Raw genomic sequence first — 17,386 nt, 5'->3', positions numbered from 1 at the left:
TATAAGCACTTGCTCATGTTTAAGCCATAATATTCAAATACATATTTGGAGGAAAAAAGTAGAAAATGGTATCAATTCATTGTCTTGTGGTATGCATTATACTTTCTTCACAAAAATCTTATGCAATAATGTTTCTGTTATAAGATAGAAAGAGAAGGCATAAATTAATATTTTAATAAGAAAAACTCCAATAATTTCACAATTTGATTTAGTTTAGGTGAACATGCACAATGAATAGTTCACATTTTAATAGATGACAGATATATTGTCAATTAGGTGATACTCAGTGTTTGGGTAAGACGTCTAGTAGAGAAAAGAAATAATATGCTACACAAAAGTGGAATGAAATAAACACAGACATACAGAGCAAATCATAGTGGCCTTGCACATTGTGAGTGTTCATGAGAATGAATACATTATGGTGTTAAAGAATTAATAGAACAGATAGAATAGAGGACCTAATGATGAATGAACGGAAAGAACATGCCTACCTTTGCTTTGTCATACACACTTCATCTCAAAAGATTAAAATCAAAAGTGGAAGATTAAAAGCCCATAAAAATGTTGTTGGACATATTAGTTAAAAAATAATAGACAAAGAAAGTGACTAGTTTTACATTTTAATTTGTATCAGGGAATAAAAAAAGCTGTCACATAACTCCATGGGGGTAACATTTTCCATGTTTGTTGTTAGCATCAGCAAAACAGGGGGCTTTTAGAGCTGTCATATCTGTGAAGATTCCAACTTTTCTAGATTTGAGGATTAATAAAGTTTGGATGATGATTGTCATCACCATTGTATGCAGTATTAGAATAAGTCAAACCTTGAAAGTAAAAATGGTCCCAGACTTTTTAGGCTATATGTGATCCCATTGTTAGCACTTTCAAAGTTAAACAAGAAGAAAAAGACAAAAATCACATCTGTTGCTTATTGATTTCATTGATAGTTCAATTTTAAAGTGTTGATTTAAGCATTTAATTCTAAACCATAGATTCCTAAGTTCGATTATATTAACTTGTGTTTATATTTAAACTTAAGTGGAGGTTTCTGTCCCTGAGATTTTTATTTACAACTACACCCTCAGCCTTTCCCTCCTTTACATTTCAGTTTTCCTCAAAAACTACAACCACATTCCTATCTTACGGTGTTTCACTTTGTTCCTCCCACCTTCTCCTCCTCCATATATTTATATTGATTACTCTTCCCCTACGCCCATCTCTGCTCTAATGTATCTTCATCCAAGCCCTTTCTGAGCTCCCTTTCTAAAACAGAACCCCTATAAATCTCTATCACTTTAGCTTATTCTATTTTTCCCTTATACACACAAATTTACTGATATATATAATTGGCTATTATCTCTATCTCCCCTCAGAATATATAAATCATTAGGGCAAAGACTTTTTTAAATATTAAATAGTAGACTCTCAATAAATACTTGTTTAGTTTAGTGAATCCCCGCCCAGGCTTTTATTGACTCTTGCACCATCTCCCCTATATTTCCAGCCCTCTAACGTGCATTATTGACAGCAAGTTTTCCTGTTAAAATATTCCTGTTCCATCAAGTTATATCTCTACAGTTCAATTTTAAAATTCTTCCAAATTGTGGTTCCATTCTGCCTTTTATTCTTGTAATGCAGCGTTTTCTAGAATAAATTCTCCTTTCTATTTCAATTAAAATTTCCCATGGGGGCAAAATTTCACAGCACATCATGAGCCCTACTATTCAGTTACTATGACTGGAACACATCCTTCACAGACCTACCCTGTCTTCAACTCCTCCATGCTGTGCATTTTGCTAATTTATCTTTTCCCTGAACTTCTTCACTGAAAGCATTATGAAATTTTGTGCTTAGGTATTGTCTCTAATTGTTCATACTTGTCCATGATTTTTAGTATTGTTTCCCCAATTGCTCAAAAATTCCTCCAGGCAATTTATTAAAGTGTATAGTTGTGCTGTCACACAGAAATTAGTTCTCATTAATCCTTTTTCCTTTTATTAATATATTTTTTCAATTTCTCAACTTCTTCTAACTTTTGCCTTTTAAATCTGTTCATTTCATGCATTGATACAAGTGACTTTCACTTCTAATTATTTAGTTTGCGGCTGATTTCCTTATTGTTCTAGCTCAGTTTGGAAGAAGTTCCAGAGGCAGGTTGTTTTTTTCTCTTAACTACTCCAAAATTACATAGGACTGCAGTAAATATGTCGGCTAAGCAGGCCATGTGTCCTAAAGTATAATTAAGTATAGCCCAACTCAGAATATTCTCAAAGTGATGGTTTCAGATGTCTTCCATAATTATGAAGAAGTTTAAAAACATTCATCTGAAAATCAGCCAAGTAAGATGCATTCTATTAAAAAACTTCTAAGGTTGGTTGCAGGAGAAGATCTAAAGTAAATGCAGTAATTACATACTCTAGTTTTTTCAATGTTGTGATTTCTTGAGTATGGATAAAATGCTCCAAGTTGCATCCAGCGGGTACAGAGATGATATTCCGAATCATTGAAGAAACCACAGATGTCTGCTCCAGTCTAAAATATATTGTTATATTTAGTTAGTTTTGAACAGTTGTTTCTTAATATTTATAATTTAGGAAGATAAAAGGAATAAAGCTACTTACATATGATATTCCAAAGAGACTAAATTCCATCATACCTAAAAAAAAGGAAAAAATTTTAGAAAGCTACTATTTCATGTATTTTAATATATTTTATTTCTATTCATGAAGATGCTCTCTTCCTAACATCAACCTCCAATTTAATGAAACATTTTTCAGATTATAAATAAACTTTTATATCACTTCTCATTATGTTCATTTTTTATTTTATAGTGTTAATGATTATAAAAATAAGACACTATAAGTTTCCTTGACACTTGCAATATGACATATTTAGAGCACAAAATCTGTTATTGAACACATTATAGTGTGATAAGAAGGTGGTAGTGGTTTCCCAGTTTCGTTTTTGAAAATAAATAGGCTGTTTCTGCAATTAGATAACAATACATCTTATCATTTGAGACAAATCAAATTATCTTCATTTAATAAAATCCTCTTAAGGAATGATCACTTCAATACAACAGAATCCATGTGTTTTCTGAGCTCTTCTTTTAAAGGAATATTTCTAAACATCAACTGTTTTCCTTGAATCTATTTATCGATCATAAAGAATTTTTAAGGCTGGGTGCGGTGGCTCACACCTGTAATCCTAGCACTCTGGGAGGCCGAGGAGGGAGGATCGCTCAAGGTCAGGAGTTCGAGACCAGCCTGAGCAAGAGCGAGACCCCGGTCACTACTAAAAATAGAAAGAAATGATTTGGACAGCTAAATATATATATAGAAAAAAATGAGCCGGGCATGGTGGCACATGCCTGTAGTCCCAGCTACTCGGGAGGCTGAGGCAGGAGGATTGCTTGAGCCCAGGAGTTTAGAGGTTGCTGTGATCTAGGCTGATGCCACAGCACTCTAGCCTGGGCAGCAGAGTGAGACTCTGTCTCAAAAAAAAAAAAAAAAAAAAAAAAGAATTTTTAATACTAGTCATGACTCATTAAGGTATCTCTTTTTTTCCTTTAAAATGATAGTGTCTTATTTAGTACTTATTCAAATATTGTCACAAAACCCTTTCCAATTTGGTGTGAAAGTTTCCTTCTTCAGCATCTATTAGTAATTCTTATTCCCTACAATTTAGAATTTCTATTCATTTCCATTTCTTAGCTCTAGATGTCATCTTTCCCAGATTATGCCTTTTTCAACCAGAAAACTTGGGCCTAAAAGGAGAATGTTATTTTTCCAAAACAAACTAGTTGGACATCATTAGTTTCTACACAGCATCCCCAATTCTACTTCCTGGCCCATTGCCGTTTTCTGATTTTGATGATAATATTTCATAAAATATGATGCCACAGTATAATTCTGAGGACTTATAAAGTATATGAACTAGCACAAACAAAAGTGAATACTTAATAGAAAAAAACAAAAGAATAGTAATAAATACAGTGACTCTCACTTACCAATGATCGATTTATCCAGATTGTCCCATCGTGCATAGTTGTCTCCAAGCCAGTGTCCTGCCCACCGTCCACCGGTAGGATATGTGGAACGAGAAATGACAATCCCTCTTTTGCCAGTTGTCTTCTGTAATGCACTAATAAAAATAAAGAAGGATTTTGGGTTTTTACATGAAATATTGTCCTCAAATATTTCTACTTATGTCTACTTTGTGGAAAAAAGTGTTTGATTTATGGTATTCAAGTTGTCTCTTTTTCCAACTAGATCTTAATAAGTGAGTCTTCCCTCATCATACTACAAAGTCCTCACAGGCATGAAGGACATTTGTCTTTCCTCCCAACATTTACCAGAATGACATGCAGATATTAAGTGGTCTTTATATATTTCTTCAATGAATACAAGTTAAATCAACTATTACTAACATCAAATCAACTAATTAACCTAACTTTTTAAATCTATTTAAATACTTTTTAATAAAGGGCTAGGCTCTAACTATTTATCACTTCAGTTGTTCTCAATTATAACTTGTCAACACTTAATGTACATATTACTGTGCAGAGAAATCCTGCTACAATACTTACTGTTTTAGAGGCTAGTTTAAAAAGAGAAAGGCTTTCTTGTGCCTTATTAATAAAAATAAAATTAATTGTTCTATTTCAAGCATAGAATCTATATCAAGTAAGATCTCATCAAGGGAAAAGATGATGTTTAATGATGTTATATTTTTTTTTTTTTTTTTTTTTTTTGAGACAGAGTCTCGCTCTGTTGCCCGGGCTAGAGTGAGTGCCGTGGCGTCAGTCTAGCTCACAGCAACCTCAAACTCCTGGGCTTAAGCGATCCTACTGCCTCAGCCTCCCGAGTAGCTGGGACTACAGGCATGTGCCACCATGCCCGGCTAATTTTTTGCATATATATATTTTAGTTGTCCATATAATTTCTTTCTATTTTTAGTAGAGACGGGGTCTCGCTCTTGCTCAGGCTGGTCTCGAACTCCTGACCTCGAGAGATCCACCCGCCTCGGCCTCCCAGAGTGCTAGGATTACAGGCGTGAGCCACCGCGCCCGGCCAATGTTATATTTTTTTCTTTTCTCCCCTCCCCAGTCTTTGGAGAGTGACTTTAATAATTTATGCATATTAAAATACATTATAGTTTTAGGAATAATGCAATAATGCATTATTTTTTATATTATCTGCATCTCTTTTCCTCCATATCCTTTTTTCTGCCCTCTTTTCTATCTTTCTCTCTCTCTCCTCTGTCTCTCTCTGACTGTAGACTGAGGTTACATTATAAGAATATAAAAAGGGAAAATTATTGTGCTATTATATTAACTGGAAATAAAAATTTATTTTTGTATTACTCACTTAATTTGTATATGAATAAGAACTATAGAACTATCTATGGAGAAGATACCTCAAATACCTAATTAGGCAGACTTTACTACTCACTGACATATTGTCAACATTATTGCATAATTTCCTTTTTATAGCATGCACCACAGGGTTTTTACTCATTTGTTTATAAATAAAGCTTCCTCCATGAGATTTTGAGGTTCCTGTAGTCAAGCATTATGTTTTACTTTTCCTTGTATCTCTTATAATTAATACAGTGCTTGGCACGTAATAGTAGCTCAAGAAATTTTTGAAGCAATGAACATCTCAACTCAAAAATACAGGAAGTTAAAAATATATTAAATAGACATAAGATGATATATTGAAGCATCTTTTGATAATAGAGACAATATTGTATTAATTAACTTAAAACTTTCAAGTTGTACATTATGTCCCTCTTTAAAAAGGTCATATAAGAAAACCATCTTCATTGATTTATTTTTCCATAACAAATATAAAGGGGCCAATATACATGGAATATTAATATTTTAAATATATATCACATATATTTGCTGATAATAAGAAATAAATGTGTACTTAGAAGAGAATAAAATAATTGATAATCAGTCTATAAATCTATGTGAAAATATACTTTCTGGGTTTAGTTAATTTGCAAACAAAATTAATTTTATTTAAATGATATGAAAATTATTTACAAAGACTCAGTTGTCTCAAATTCCTAATGTGTTCACATGCAAGAAAATCATATTCCTGAAAGATTTCTTTTTTTCCTATTATATATCTTACTTCTGCAAAAATTCTTCATTGACGCTTTACATTAATAACTGAACCTATGCCTTCTTTTAGCTTTTTCTAATTAAAAAGGATTTTGCATAACATATTTTCATATAATAAGTACAAAGTTACAGTTAGGCAAAAAGAATAAGTTTCATTGTTCTATTGCACAGCAAGGGGACTATAGTTAATAGTAACATACTATATATTTCAAATAGCTAAAAGAGAGGATTTTAAATGTTCTTACCACAAAGAAATGATAAATATCTGAGATGTTAATTATGCAATTTGCTTAATTTGATCATTCCACATACACGTATCAAAATATGACACTGTCCCAAACAAATATGTGCAATTGTTATTTCTTACTTAAATATAAAAAACTATATAAACAAATAGAATATTTTCAGAATAATTTTCTCCTGAGGGAAAATTAACCTCTTACATTAGAAGAATCTCCTCTGTAATTTTTCACATAAAATATTTATTGACCAACACTTAAAATATAATCCTATCACTATAAATATATTCTAATTATTTCCAACAATGTCCCAACTTTACAAATGGTTTAGTCACAATTAACTTAGCCTAATTTGTAATTTTTGAGAAAGACTTTTTAACCATAAGACTGTTCATTCTTTGTTAGCAGGTATATTTGGAAAATTGAGTTCATAGAAAGGATTTTAATGTTGTGTTACAAAGGTATTTTTGTTATGAATTTATTATTGCCTATGTGAGAATTTTCTTGAAAATTATTAGAAAATTTATAAACATATCTTTAATTTTTATTTTAAAATGTTTTCTAAAAGGAAAACAATATTTAGAAACTTTACATGTGTATTATAAAAGTACCAGATGGGAAGAGGAAATAATACATTTTAAAATTTAAAACATATTTTAAAGCTTTCAGCAATAAATGATTATCTTATCCTTATTTTAGTTATGGTTTCCAAAAGAAAAAATTTCAAATTAATTCACTTGATTATTGTCTTTAATTACTGATGAAATCAATTTATAAATATGCTGTAAGCACTTCTAGCTCATGATTGGGTGCTATTAAATTCTTTTAGAATACAGACTGGTATTACATAGAGAAAAGAAAATTATTACAAGTTTGTGTTTCTCAACTTTGTAAAAAACAACTACTGGAAACCAAAGATACATTATCAAATCATTTTCAAAAAGCAAAACATTCAGTATTATGTGTTTAATATCCATTAGAATAGAAACTTGCCCAATTCACATCTCAAATATTCACCATTAGGTCAGAAAATGAAATTTCAGTTTTAGCTTTAGACCTGGACAACAAGTATTTTGTAAGTTAAAATACTTTCATTGTTATTTTTTTTTTTATTTATTTTTTTTGAGACAAGAGTCCACTCTGTTGCCTGGGCTAGAGTGCTGTGGCGTCAGCCTAGCTCACAGCAACCTCAAACTCCTGGGCTCAAGCAATCCTACTGCCTCAGCCTCCCGAGTAGCTGGGACTACAGGCAGGTGCCACCATGCCCGGCTAATTCTTTCTATATATATATTTTTAGCTGTCCATATAATTTCTTTCTATTTTTAGTAGAGACGGGGGTCTCGCTCTTGCTCAGGCTGGTCTCGAACTCCTGAGCTCAAACAACCCGCCCGCCTCGGCCTCCCAGAGTGCTAGGATTACAGGCGTGAGCCACCGTGCCCGGCCTCTTTCGTTGTTTTTGAGTACATAATAACTTAACTTTGAAATTTTCTCTAGTGAAGACAATGTGAAAAGTTAAGCCATGAAAATAGGTTTATGGATTAAGATCTTAATATTTTTTTAACACTGATCCACCAGCTGTATCAATGCTTTAATCAGTCATATCATTGAGAATGTAATGTCTAGGAGACTTTTTTTCAGTATTTTTTCAGGTAACTAAGAGTTAATCGATAGAAAGTTACAGCTGTAACTAAAAACTTCCAAATTAGTGGGAAGATGAGCTGAATTATGTTTGTTTTTACCTACACTATTTTTTTTTTCATTTAAAAAATGCAAGAAGAGACCACTACCTAAAATATACAACTCTCTCAACTGAAAAGGCACTCTTACTTTTCCAAGAAATTACATTAAACATAGCAAAGCAATATAGTTTTCCAAGTTGCTAGTTAGCTAAGTCTCTATGAATACTTGAGAAAGTAATTTATGTCTATTGACTTTTTCATTCCATTCTAAATTATGATTATAAAAGTTGGGGGCACTTATTAAAAATTAGAAAATAAAACACAACCTAAACATCCAAAGGGAGTCAAAGATTTTATTTCTCTTTAAGTCCTCTCTAGTGAAAAGTATCTAGTAATTTCTAAAGTCTTTCAAGGTATTGTTGAATATGAAAATACAAAAGATAGTTCCATAATCTTTTAATGTTTTTCTGAAATTTGAACACACAATTTGAGGTAGATTTTTAAATGTACTTATCCCTATATTTGAAGCATAGGCTTTATTTCAGTACAACATTGAATTTTAAATTATAAGAGAAAAGCATCAGATGAAGATAGAAAATATTTTGAATGGGATTTCTGTATGAAACTTTTTTATTTACCATTGTTATCCATGGTTCTTTCTCTAAAACTATTTACAATTTCTCAAGCTAATTATGTCCTGTTTCTGAATTTACTCAATCTATTTTTTATTGCGTTGCATAATTTGTTTATTGTTAAGTGAAGAGCACAGTAGCAAGAAATAGTTGAATGTCAAATGTGTGGTAGTTTTTCGGTAGGAAATAAAAACAAAAGAACAAAATGCTGCTATGTTCTGGATGATTTAAGGAAAAAAATTAAGTTTATAATTTGCACAGCTTTCCTCTATGATAAACAAGTCTTTATTCTTCATCACTTGCTTAAATGTAAAACGTAATTCATTTATAGTGTCTTTCTACATTTGTCAAGGTCTTTAAACATAAACTGAATATATTTAATCTCTAAAATTATCTGAAGGAGAATTTACTTTTTTTATAAATCAAAAAATTATAATGTTAAGAAATAATCTGAAATGTGAAAAATCTAAAGCTATGTATAAATGAGGCTATTTAACTCAACATTTAACAGTAAAACAATCTATTCCATTTAAATAACAAATGTAATTGAAATTTTTACTAAAAAATGTTATGGATAAGAGAAAAATTAACATTTTTAAATAAATGTATTTTGCTTTCATATTGAAGGGTATTTTATGGAAGAATGCGTTGACTTATTCTTCATAATTTTATTTAATAGTGGAAATGGACCTTAAATATTCTTAAATATCTTTGTATGTCAACCAGTTAGAAATTTACCTACATTTACCTTGAACATATCCACACAATTTTGATGCTCATAGTTATAATAGGATAATAGTTGATTAATTTAAATTTACTAGGCATCCACAGTGTGTCAGGAACCATGCTAAACTCTTAATTTACTGTTCTCTGTGGAGAGGATGTCACCTATTCTGAGTGGAATAAATGGTGCTTGAAATAAGGTAAGCATGTTTTACTAAGTGAGGACTTTTATTCATATTCTTTACTACAAAATGCTTCTCATTCTTTTGCCAACTTCAGTAATTTACTAGAATGGTGATTTTCAACCCTGGATGCTCATTATAACTACCTGGGGAATTTTCAAAATCCAGATGCTTTTCCTGTAGAAGAGACCAATTAAATCATCACTTATTAAAAATCTCCAGGTGATTACAATATGTAGTCAAGAGCTAGTGATCTAAAGCTTTACTGTCTAACATATGAATAGTAGCCATTTGTCATCTATTATTTTATTTTTAATTATTTAATATTATTTAATTAAAATTAAATAAACTTTGGCCGGGCGCGGTGGCTCACGCCTGTAATCCTAGCACTCTGGGAGGCCGAGGTGGGTGGATCGTTTGAGCTCAGGAGTTCGAGACCAGCCTGAGCAAGAGCGAGACCCCACCTCTACTAAAAATAGAAAGAAATTATATGGACAGCTAAAAATATATATAGAAAAAATTAGCCGGGCATGGTGGTGCATGCCTGTAGTCCCAGCTACTCGGGAGGCTGAGACAGGAGGATCGCTTGAGCTCAGGAGTTTGAGGTTGCTGTGAGCTAGGCTGATACCACGGCACTCACTCTAGCCTGGGCAACAGAGTGAGACTCTGTCTCAAGAAAAAAAAAAAAAAAAAAAAATTTAAATAAACTTTAAAATTCCATTCCTGAGTCACACTAGCCACATTTTTCAACCGCCATATATAAGCTAGTGGGCACCGTATTGGACACTGAGAATTATACAACATTTCTATTATTGCAGAAAGTTTTATTGGACAGTACTAATAAAAACTTGGTATTCAGAGAATGTTATGTGTTCTATTATCATTGACCTTACATAGGAGTTTGTTAAAAATGCGGATGACTAGTATGAATATTAAAGTTTGAGGAGCTCAAGACCATTCAGGAATGCTCTAATTTGCTAATAATGAATTTAAATAACAGATTTAGCCAAGATTTAATTTCTAAATTAATGACTTCAAATTATATGTTATGTACTCATGTATTCATTCAACACCACACACTGATAACCTGCTATTTGCCATGCACTGTGCTGGGTACATGGTAGGGAAAAAAATAAAAATGATGGTTCTCTTTGTAATAGGATAACAATGAAAAACAATAACAACATAGATCAATACATACAGACACAAATTTTCTAAATTCTGTGAAGGAGGAACTAATTTACAGAAAATATCAGGAAGGAAAAGGCTACCAGATAAGGTCGGTGGGATTTTTAAGATAGGTACCATTAAATTTAAAGTCTGGAGGACAAAAAAGAGTCAGAGAGGATAATTATGAATGCTGCTTACTCATAAGTAGGTTTTATTTGTGACCATCCATATAGATTGTGAACATCGTAATGCAAAACTGATGATCCGTCACTAAGAATCTGCTCAGTTTCCATGCACATTGTTCTGTAATGTAATCCGTCAGTTCTTTTTGTGAGTTCTGGGAAGAATCAATGAAAAAATATTAATATAGCATATAATCCCATGTATTGAAATATATACCACATAACTTCATTGTTTTAAAGTAATTATTGATTTTTTAACCATTTGTATACTTTATGCTAATTATAAATAAAAAATCAGTTTGCAATTGTAACTATTAGATGAATTAATAAAAACTTGAAAAATAAGTATATTCCTAAATGCCTATTATTTCTAACAAATTTAGATGGAAAATACTAAATAAATTTTTACCAAAAAATCCACTTGGTAACATAATACCTTGAGATTAAGAGCCAGGTAAATGCTATAACACTATTTACTTTTTCTCAGTTTAAGATACCTTTTTTCAGAGCTTTGTTGTCACTTTATATGTTAATGGTTTATAAAGGTTTGTGTCTATACAAGAGCATGAGAATGAATGTGGAAGGTCTAGCCCTTTCCCTTCCAGGTGAGAGATAAGCAAAGAAGTATTGTTAGTATACTTTCATTTATCTCTAGTAAAGAAAAAAAATGAAAATAAACTGTTTAAGAAGAATTTTATTTTTATCTTAAAGAGTACTTAAAATTTTCAAATCTGGAAAGATGCTTAAGAAAACCAAGGTAACAATTTAAAGCAAATTTAGGTTTGTGTTCATATACATAAAACATGTTTCTTAATTTTTCTCAAACTATTGTTAAGGAATATTGGTAATGGGTCATGTTGTCATCCAATGTATGAGTGGGTAGTGAAAACTGGGAATGTGAATCTTACTCTGCATCCTCTGGTATATATAAACTGATTAATAAAAATAACAACATAATAATATCAAATGCATAGCAATAATATTGTACCTGGGAAATAAGGCGGATAATTTAGACCTACATTCCTGCATTCATTAGTAGTTGTTCCATTTACAAAACTTGACGGTTCATTCATATCCTTAAAAATGGCAAGAGAGAAAGACAAACAAAAAATGAATTTAGAACATATATTCTGAAAATAATTCTAAAAGTGAGTAAATTAGAGTAGCATATTTGAATAATATTTCATTTACTCACTATTATATAAAACAAAATTATAAAACACCTTGATGCTAAAGAATTTAGCTTAACTCAGTGTTTCTTAACTTTTATCAATCTATGCCTTCGTTTTAGAAACATAAAATGTCCTATTTTTTTTCTTTCCTGTGTATTATACATATAGAATTGAATAGATTTTTATATTTCCAAGACATGAAAATTAAATTACAATAGTGGATATCCCATTATTGCCTTCCCCTCCATTCCTGCCCTGAGCCTGGTATTGATTGCTGTTATTTTTAAAAACATAAGATATTGTTTACAAATAGAGAAAATTTCAAGGAGTATCTCTATTGAGCACATATCTCAGGATTACATTAGTCATGCATAAGGGGACCATGATCTAAATATATAAATTAGCTACCATTTAAGCGACTTCCTCTACTTGAAAACAGGTTATTTTCTCTGGATCAAGGTATCATTCTCAGAATATACTTAAGAGAATCCCTTATGGTACATAAATTTATACATCCAATAAACACATATGTCCCATTAATTTTTTTTAAAAATCTATTCCTTATGTAATTTCATATCCTCAAGGCTCTACATAGTGGCACTTCTTTAAAATTATCTTTAATCTAAAAAAATAAGTAAATTAATGCCTTCCAGTGGAAAAATCAACAGAATAAGAAATTACACCTCCAGAAATTTTGAGAAGTATTATATAAAATCTCCTGTGCTAAATATTTACTTGCGGTAAAGTAAATTCTTTTTTATGCTATCTCAAAGTTATATTACTAAAAATTTTACTCCTAATATTGTAAGATTATCTCTAAGAAAGAAACTATTTGAAAACAATATTGCTAAATTTATGAGATTATTTCTTACACTAAAGATTGACAGTTATTTGAACATGAGATTAACTCCTACATTGAATGACAATAACATAAATGTTTACATGTATTTATTAATAGCTAGAGTAAGAGGCCACATAGGTTCTTTGGTCAAGTTGAAAATGTCCAGGAAATAGCATCAATAAGCATAAAGTGAATTTTTAAAACTTTATGTTGGGAGATTTTGCATAAGAAAGTTCTATGGAAAAAATGAGTGAACTAATTTTTACAAAGAATATTTTACTGACATTATTAGAGCCCAGTAAGAACTTTGCATAATCACTGCACAATAAATAACTTAAAAGATAAATCTATCAAAGCTTACTTACAATCCACAAGCCATCAAACTTCATCTGGTCATTGTAGAAATCTATAATTTCCCTTGCCCACCACTGTGCTGTGGCATTCCTGAGGAAATCTGGAAAAGCTACATGAGCTCTGGAAGCCTTTAAAATCAAAATTCAGATCCACATGTTGAAAGTCATGACAGAGACCATATGTACCTAAATCTAAGTTTATCTTTCAGATTTATCAATACAAGTCACACCTGAGTGATAATTAAAGCAACCTGATAAACCTAATTATTAATACATAAATGTATGTGATTTTCTTCTAACCATCTCAGCAGCCAAGGAGAGTACAAGGAGAGAGAGACATACATATATGGAGAGAAGAGGTCAGCCTGGGGGCCCTATGTGGGTTATAAAGAAATAGTTCAGAATATACAGAAATGTATTTTTAGTGCTTCTTAGAGTGATAGACAATATTTTTCTCTGTATCTGTAGAGCATGGTGGGAGCAGAAAAAGCCCGAAGTAAAGCCTGTTTTTCTGACTGAAACGTATTTACTCTGGTTTCTGAACTCCCAGAAACAGCAGATCATCACACCACTCCAACCAACTGCTTCTCTTTCTCTCTCACATCTATCCCTTCCCATCCCAGTAAAGAAGAGGTATTTTATTCCATTCTCTACTAAGAAAATTGTCTACTTGCTAATCCGCATATATGAGTTCCAAGGTCAGAGGAACTGTGTGTTAGCCAAAAGATTGACTTTCTGTAGGTAAATCAATTGGAAATGTCTCGTAAACATAGCATATGCTATGTAGTAACAGCAACAGCAGGAACAGTCTTCTCCATGAACAGCAAGAACAGGGATATGGGAGGGCAATGTGCACAGAGAAAATACAGAGTAGGGAATCCAGAGATTTACAAAATATGTATCATGGATATTTTTAAGAGTTGAAAGGAACTTAAATTATCATCCTGTCCCAGAATTACATTTTATTCATAAGGACAGAAAGCTTAGTGGAATTGCATTGAATGAATATTTTCCTTGCTAGGACCTCCTCCAGATCACAATGATAATTAAGAAGAAAGGGAGCTCCAAATCTTGTTTCTTAAATTCCACTTTCATGCTTTTTCTACAAATCATTTTTTGGTTTATTTAGTTCTTGTCAGTGAATGGTTTTATCTCTTTAGTACAAATCCTTGCTTATATCTATAAAATTAATCAGGTACTTGTGGTCCAACACTCCTTATATCTTTTGTGGAAGACACTCCCAAAGATTTCTACATAGTTATTCTACATAAATTGAAGCTGTCCTCCTACACCTGTATAAGAAGTCATGCCTTTCTCTCCAGTGCAGCACTACTGCCCAAGACTAGTGGATAGAACTCGAATTGAATTAAAACTCTGGATTTTTCCTCAACAACGTAATTAATGTTTAGTTCTTTGGCTCTGCATTAGAAGATGTTTTCATAAGTTTTAAGCTCCTTAATTTTTTATACTTACATGAACTTGCATGACTTAATGCTTATAATTTCTTCTACCTAAAAGAAGGATTGCCATCTCTCAGCTTTATTTTTTTCTATTGATTTTGTATTCCTTATTTTGTTATTTTCTCCTCTAATCTTTATTTTCTTCCTTCTGCTAACTTTGGGCTAAGTTTGTTCTTTTTTTTTTTTCTAGTCCGTAAAGGTCTAAAGCTAGGCTGTTTCTTTGAGATCTTCTTTTTTAATATAGCTGTTTATCATTATAAAATTTCTTCTGAGTACTGCTTTTGTCATATCATAAGTTTTGCTATGATATAGATTCTTTTTGGATTTCTAAGAAATTTTCTAATTCCATTTTGATTTCTTCTTTGACTCATTGGCTGTTCAATGGTGCGTTCTTTAATTTCCACCTATTTGTGAATTTTCTTGTTTTCCTTCTTCTGTTGATTTCTGGTTTCATTCCATTGTGGCCAGAAAAACAAAATTGGTATGATTTCAATATTCTTAAATTTTTTAAGACTTGTTTTGTGATCTAACATGCAATCTTTCCTGAAGAATGTTCCATGTCCATTTGAGAAAAATTTATATTCTGCTGTTGTTGAGTACCATTTTCTATATATGTCTGTTAGCTCCATTTGGTCCATAGTGTTGTTCAAGACTGCCGTTTCTTTGTTAATTTTCACTCTGGTTGTTCTATTTATTATGGAAAGTGGAATATTAAAGTGTTCAACTATTATTGCATTGCTGTCTCCTTTTCCACTCCTGTTAGTTTCTTTTTATAGTTAGATTCTCTGATGTGGGGTGCATGTATATTTATAATTGTTATATCTTCTTGATGGATCGACCCTTTTATCATTATGTAATGACCTTCTTTGTCTTTTGTGATAGTCTTTGACTTACAATCTATTTTCTATGATATAAATATGGCCACTCCTGCTTACTTTTGTTTATCATTTGCATGGAATATCTTTTTCATTCCTTTTGTTTTCACGGATGAAACTTGAGAATATTATGCTGAGTGAAATAAGCCAGTCACAGAAAGCCAAATGTTGTATGAGTCCACTTATATGAGGTATCTAAAATAACCAAACTTATTGAAGAAGAGAGTACACTGGTAGTTGCCCAGGACTGGAAGTAGGGGATATTGGAAGTTCCTAAGTAACCGGCATAAAATCTCTATTACTCAAGATAAACAGCCCTAGAGATATGCTTTACAACATCAACCTTATATTTTATAATATTGTATTATACACATAAAATTTTGCTAATAAGGTAGATCTCATGTTAAGTGTTATTACTATAATAATTTTTTTTAAAGAATGATTGCTTGGATTAAATAAAAAATATAAAATTTCTTAAAATAGTGACTGATGTACTTTGTTATTTGGGGAAAAAAATGGATAAATTTGATCTAAGTATGATCTGACACAGAGAATTAAAAATAAGTCATCTATTTTTTAAGGAAAGTATTCAAATTAACTTATTGTTTAAAGTGATCATTAAGTACACATTTTGAATTTCTTTTAGTAATATATAGTTAATCAATGTAAAACTTACATTAACAGCTTCATCTTCAGTTAGAGTATCATCTATTGTTATATTTGGCAAATCCGGCCAAACCTACACAAGAGCAGAAATGGATAAACAGTTCAAAATAAATTCAATATGATATGATTATGATGTAAATAATGTGTAATGGAGCACTAGAGATATATTAGACTCAAGATCTCCAGATCTATAATCTCTTCAATTCCCTTTTTAGCATATTTATCATTTGCAAGTTATTTCCACTTTCCGTATTACTCTACTCTTTAATATAGCAAATAAAAAAATAATTGCTAATCTTTGTGGTTATCAGTGATTTTGAAAACAATGTGTGTAACCAAAAGGTCTGGTAAAGAAGTAATATGAAAAACATATACTAAATTTAATTTAATGTGGTACATTAGAAGTCTTTCTAGAATTACTCCAGAATTGAAAACTAAAAATGATAAATATTTTTTATTTGGAAAGAACTGAAGATCTGGTTTGATAAAGTCATGCTGATTCAAAAATCCCACTGATTTCAAAAGTTAGTACTAAATTCTCATCTCCCTTCATCACCACCCCAAGACACACTGACTACCAATGTTTTCCTCTACTCCAACAAGAAACACACAAAATAGAGCTCAGGTTTAGTCATATTGAATGCTCTTGGAATTTGAATCTGTGTAGTAAAAGTCAGAAAGCCCCATATAAAAATGTAAATAATTACTGAAGACTGATTATTTACAAGGCATTAGTTTCTAGTAGAGAATAGTTCTCTAAAGGAAGGGGAAAAAGAATAGAAACCTTCGAAAATGTGTAGAAGTATGGAATAAAGAGAAAGTAGGAAGAAAAACAAGTCCCCCTCTATGGCCAATATGCTGTACTCTATATTGGAATGTTTCTTAAAATATTATGATGTCACACTAATGTATCATAAGATTTTTTTCTATTTTATTTTATTTTTATCATTTTATTTTGGAACATTTTTAGACTTACATAAAAACTGCAAAATTTGTACCTAGAGTTTATCTATACCCTTCACTCAGCTTCTTGTAATGTTAACATATTATATAACTGTAATATAGTTATCAAAACCAAG

At 31.3% G+C, this 17,386-nt stretch overlaps 1 protein-coding gene across 1 annotated transcript in view; it reads right to left on the bottom strand.

Moving 5' to 3' along the window:
• SI (sucrase-isomaltase) overlaps nucleotides 1–17,386 on the bottom strand; it is an 89,071-nt gene that overhangs the window by 12,679 nt on the left and 59,006 nt on the right. Inside the window, exons 33-39 of the mRNA XM_069472982.1 lie at nucleotides 16,318–16,380; nucleotides 13,319–13,435; nucleotides 11,929–12,016; nucleotides 10,957–11,095; nucleotides 4,010–4,143; nucleotides 2,622–2,656; nucleotides 2,416–2,532 (exon numbers count right to left, since the gene is read on the bottom strand). Coding sequence (XP_069329083.1) covers nucleotides 2,416–2,532; nucleotides 2,622–2,656; nucleotides 4,010–4,143; nucleotides 10,957–11,095; nucleotides 11,929–12,016; nucleotides 13,319–13,435; nucleotides 16,318–16,380 — 693 coding nt within the window. The remainder of the gene's footprint in view (nucleotides 1–2,415; nucleotides 2,533–2,621; nucleotides 2,657–4,009; nucleotides 4,144–10,956; nucleotides 11,096–11,928; nucleotides 12,017–13,318; nucleotides 13,436–16,317; nucleotides 16,381–17,386) is intronic.

The sequence above is a fragment of the Eulemur rufifrons genome, chromosome 7 (assembly GCF_041146395.1).
Source record: "Eulemur rufifrons isolate Redbay chromosome 7, OSU_ERuf_1, whole genome shotgun sequence".
Taxonomy (NCBI): Eukaryota; Metazoa; Chordata; class Mammalia; order Primates; family Lemuridae; genus Eulemur; species Eulemur rufifrons.
The sequence above is the reverse complement of the archived record's forward strand: the minus strand, read 5'-3'. Positions and strand labels throughout refer to the sequence as shown.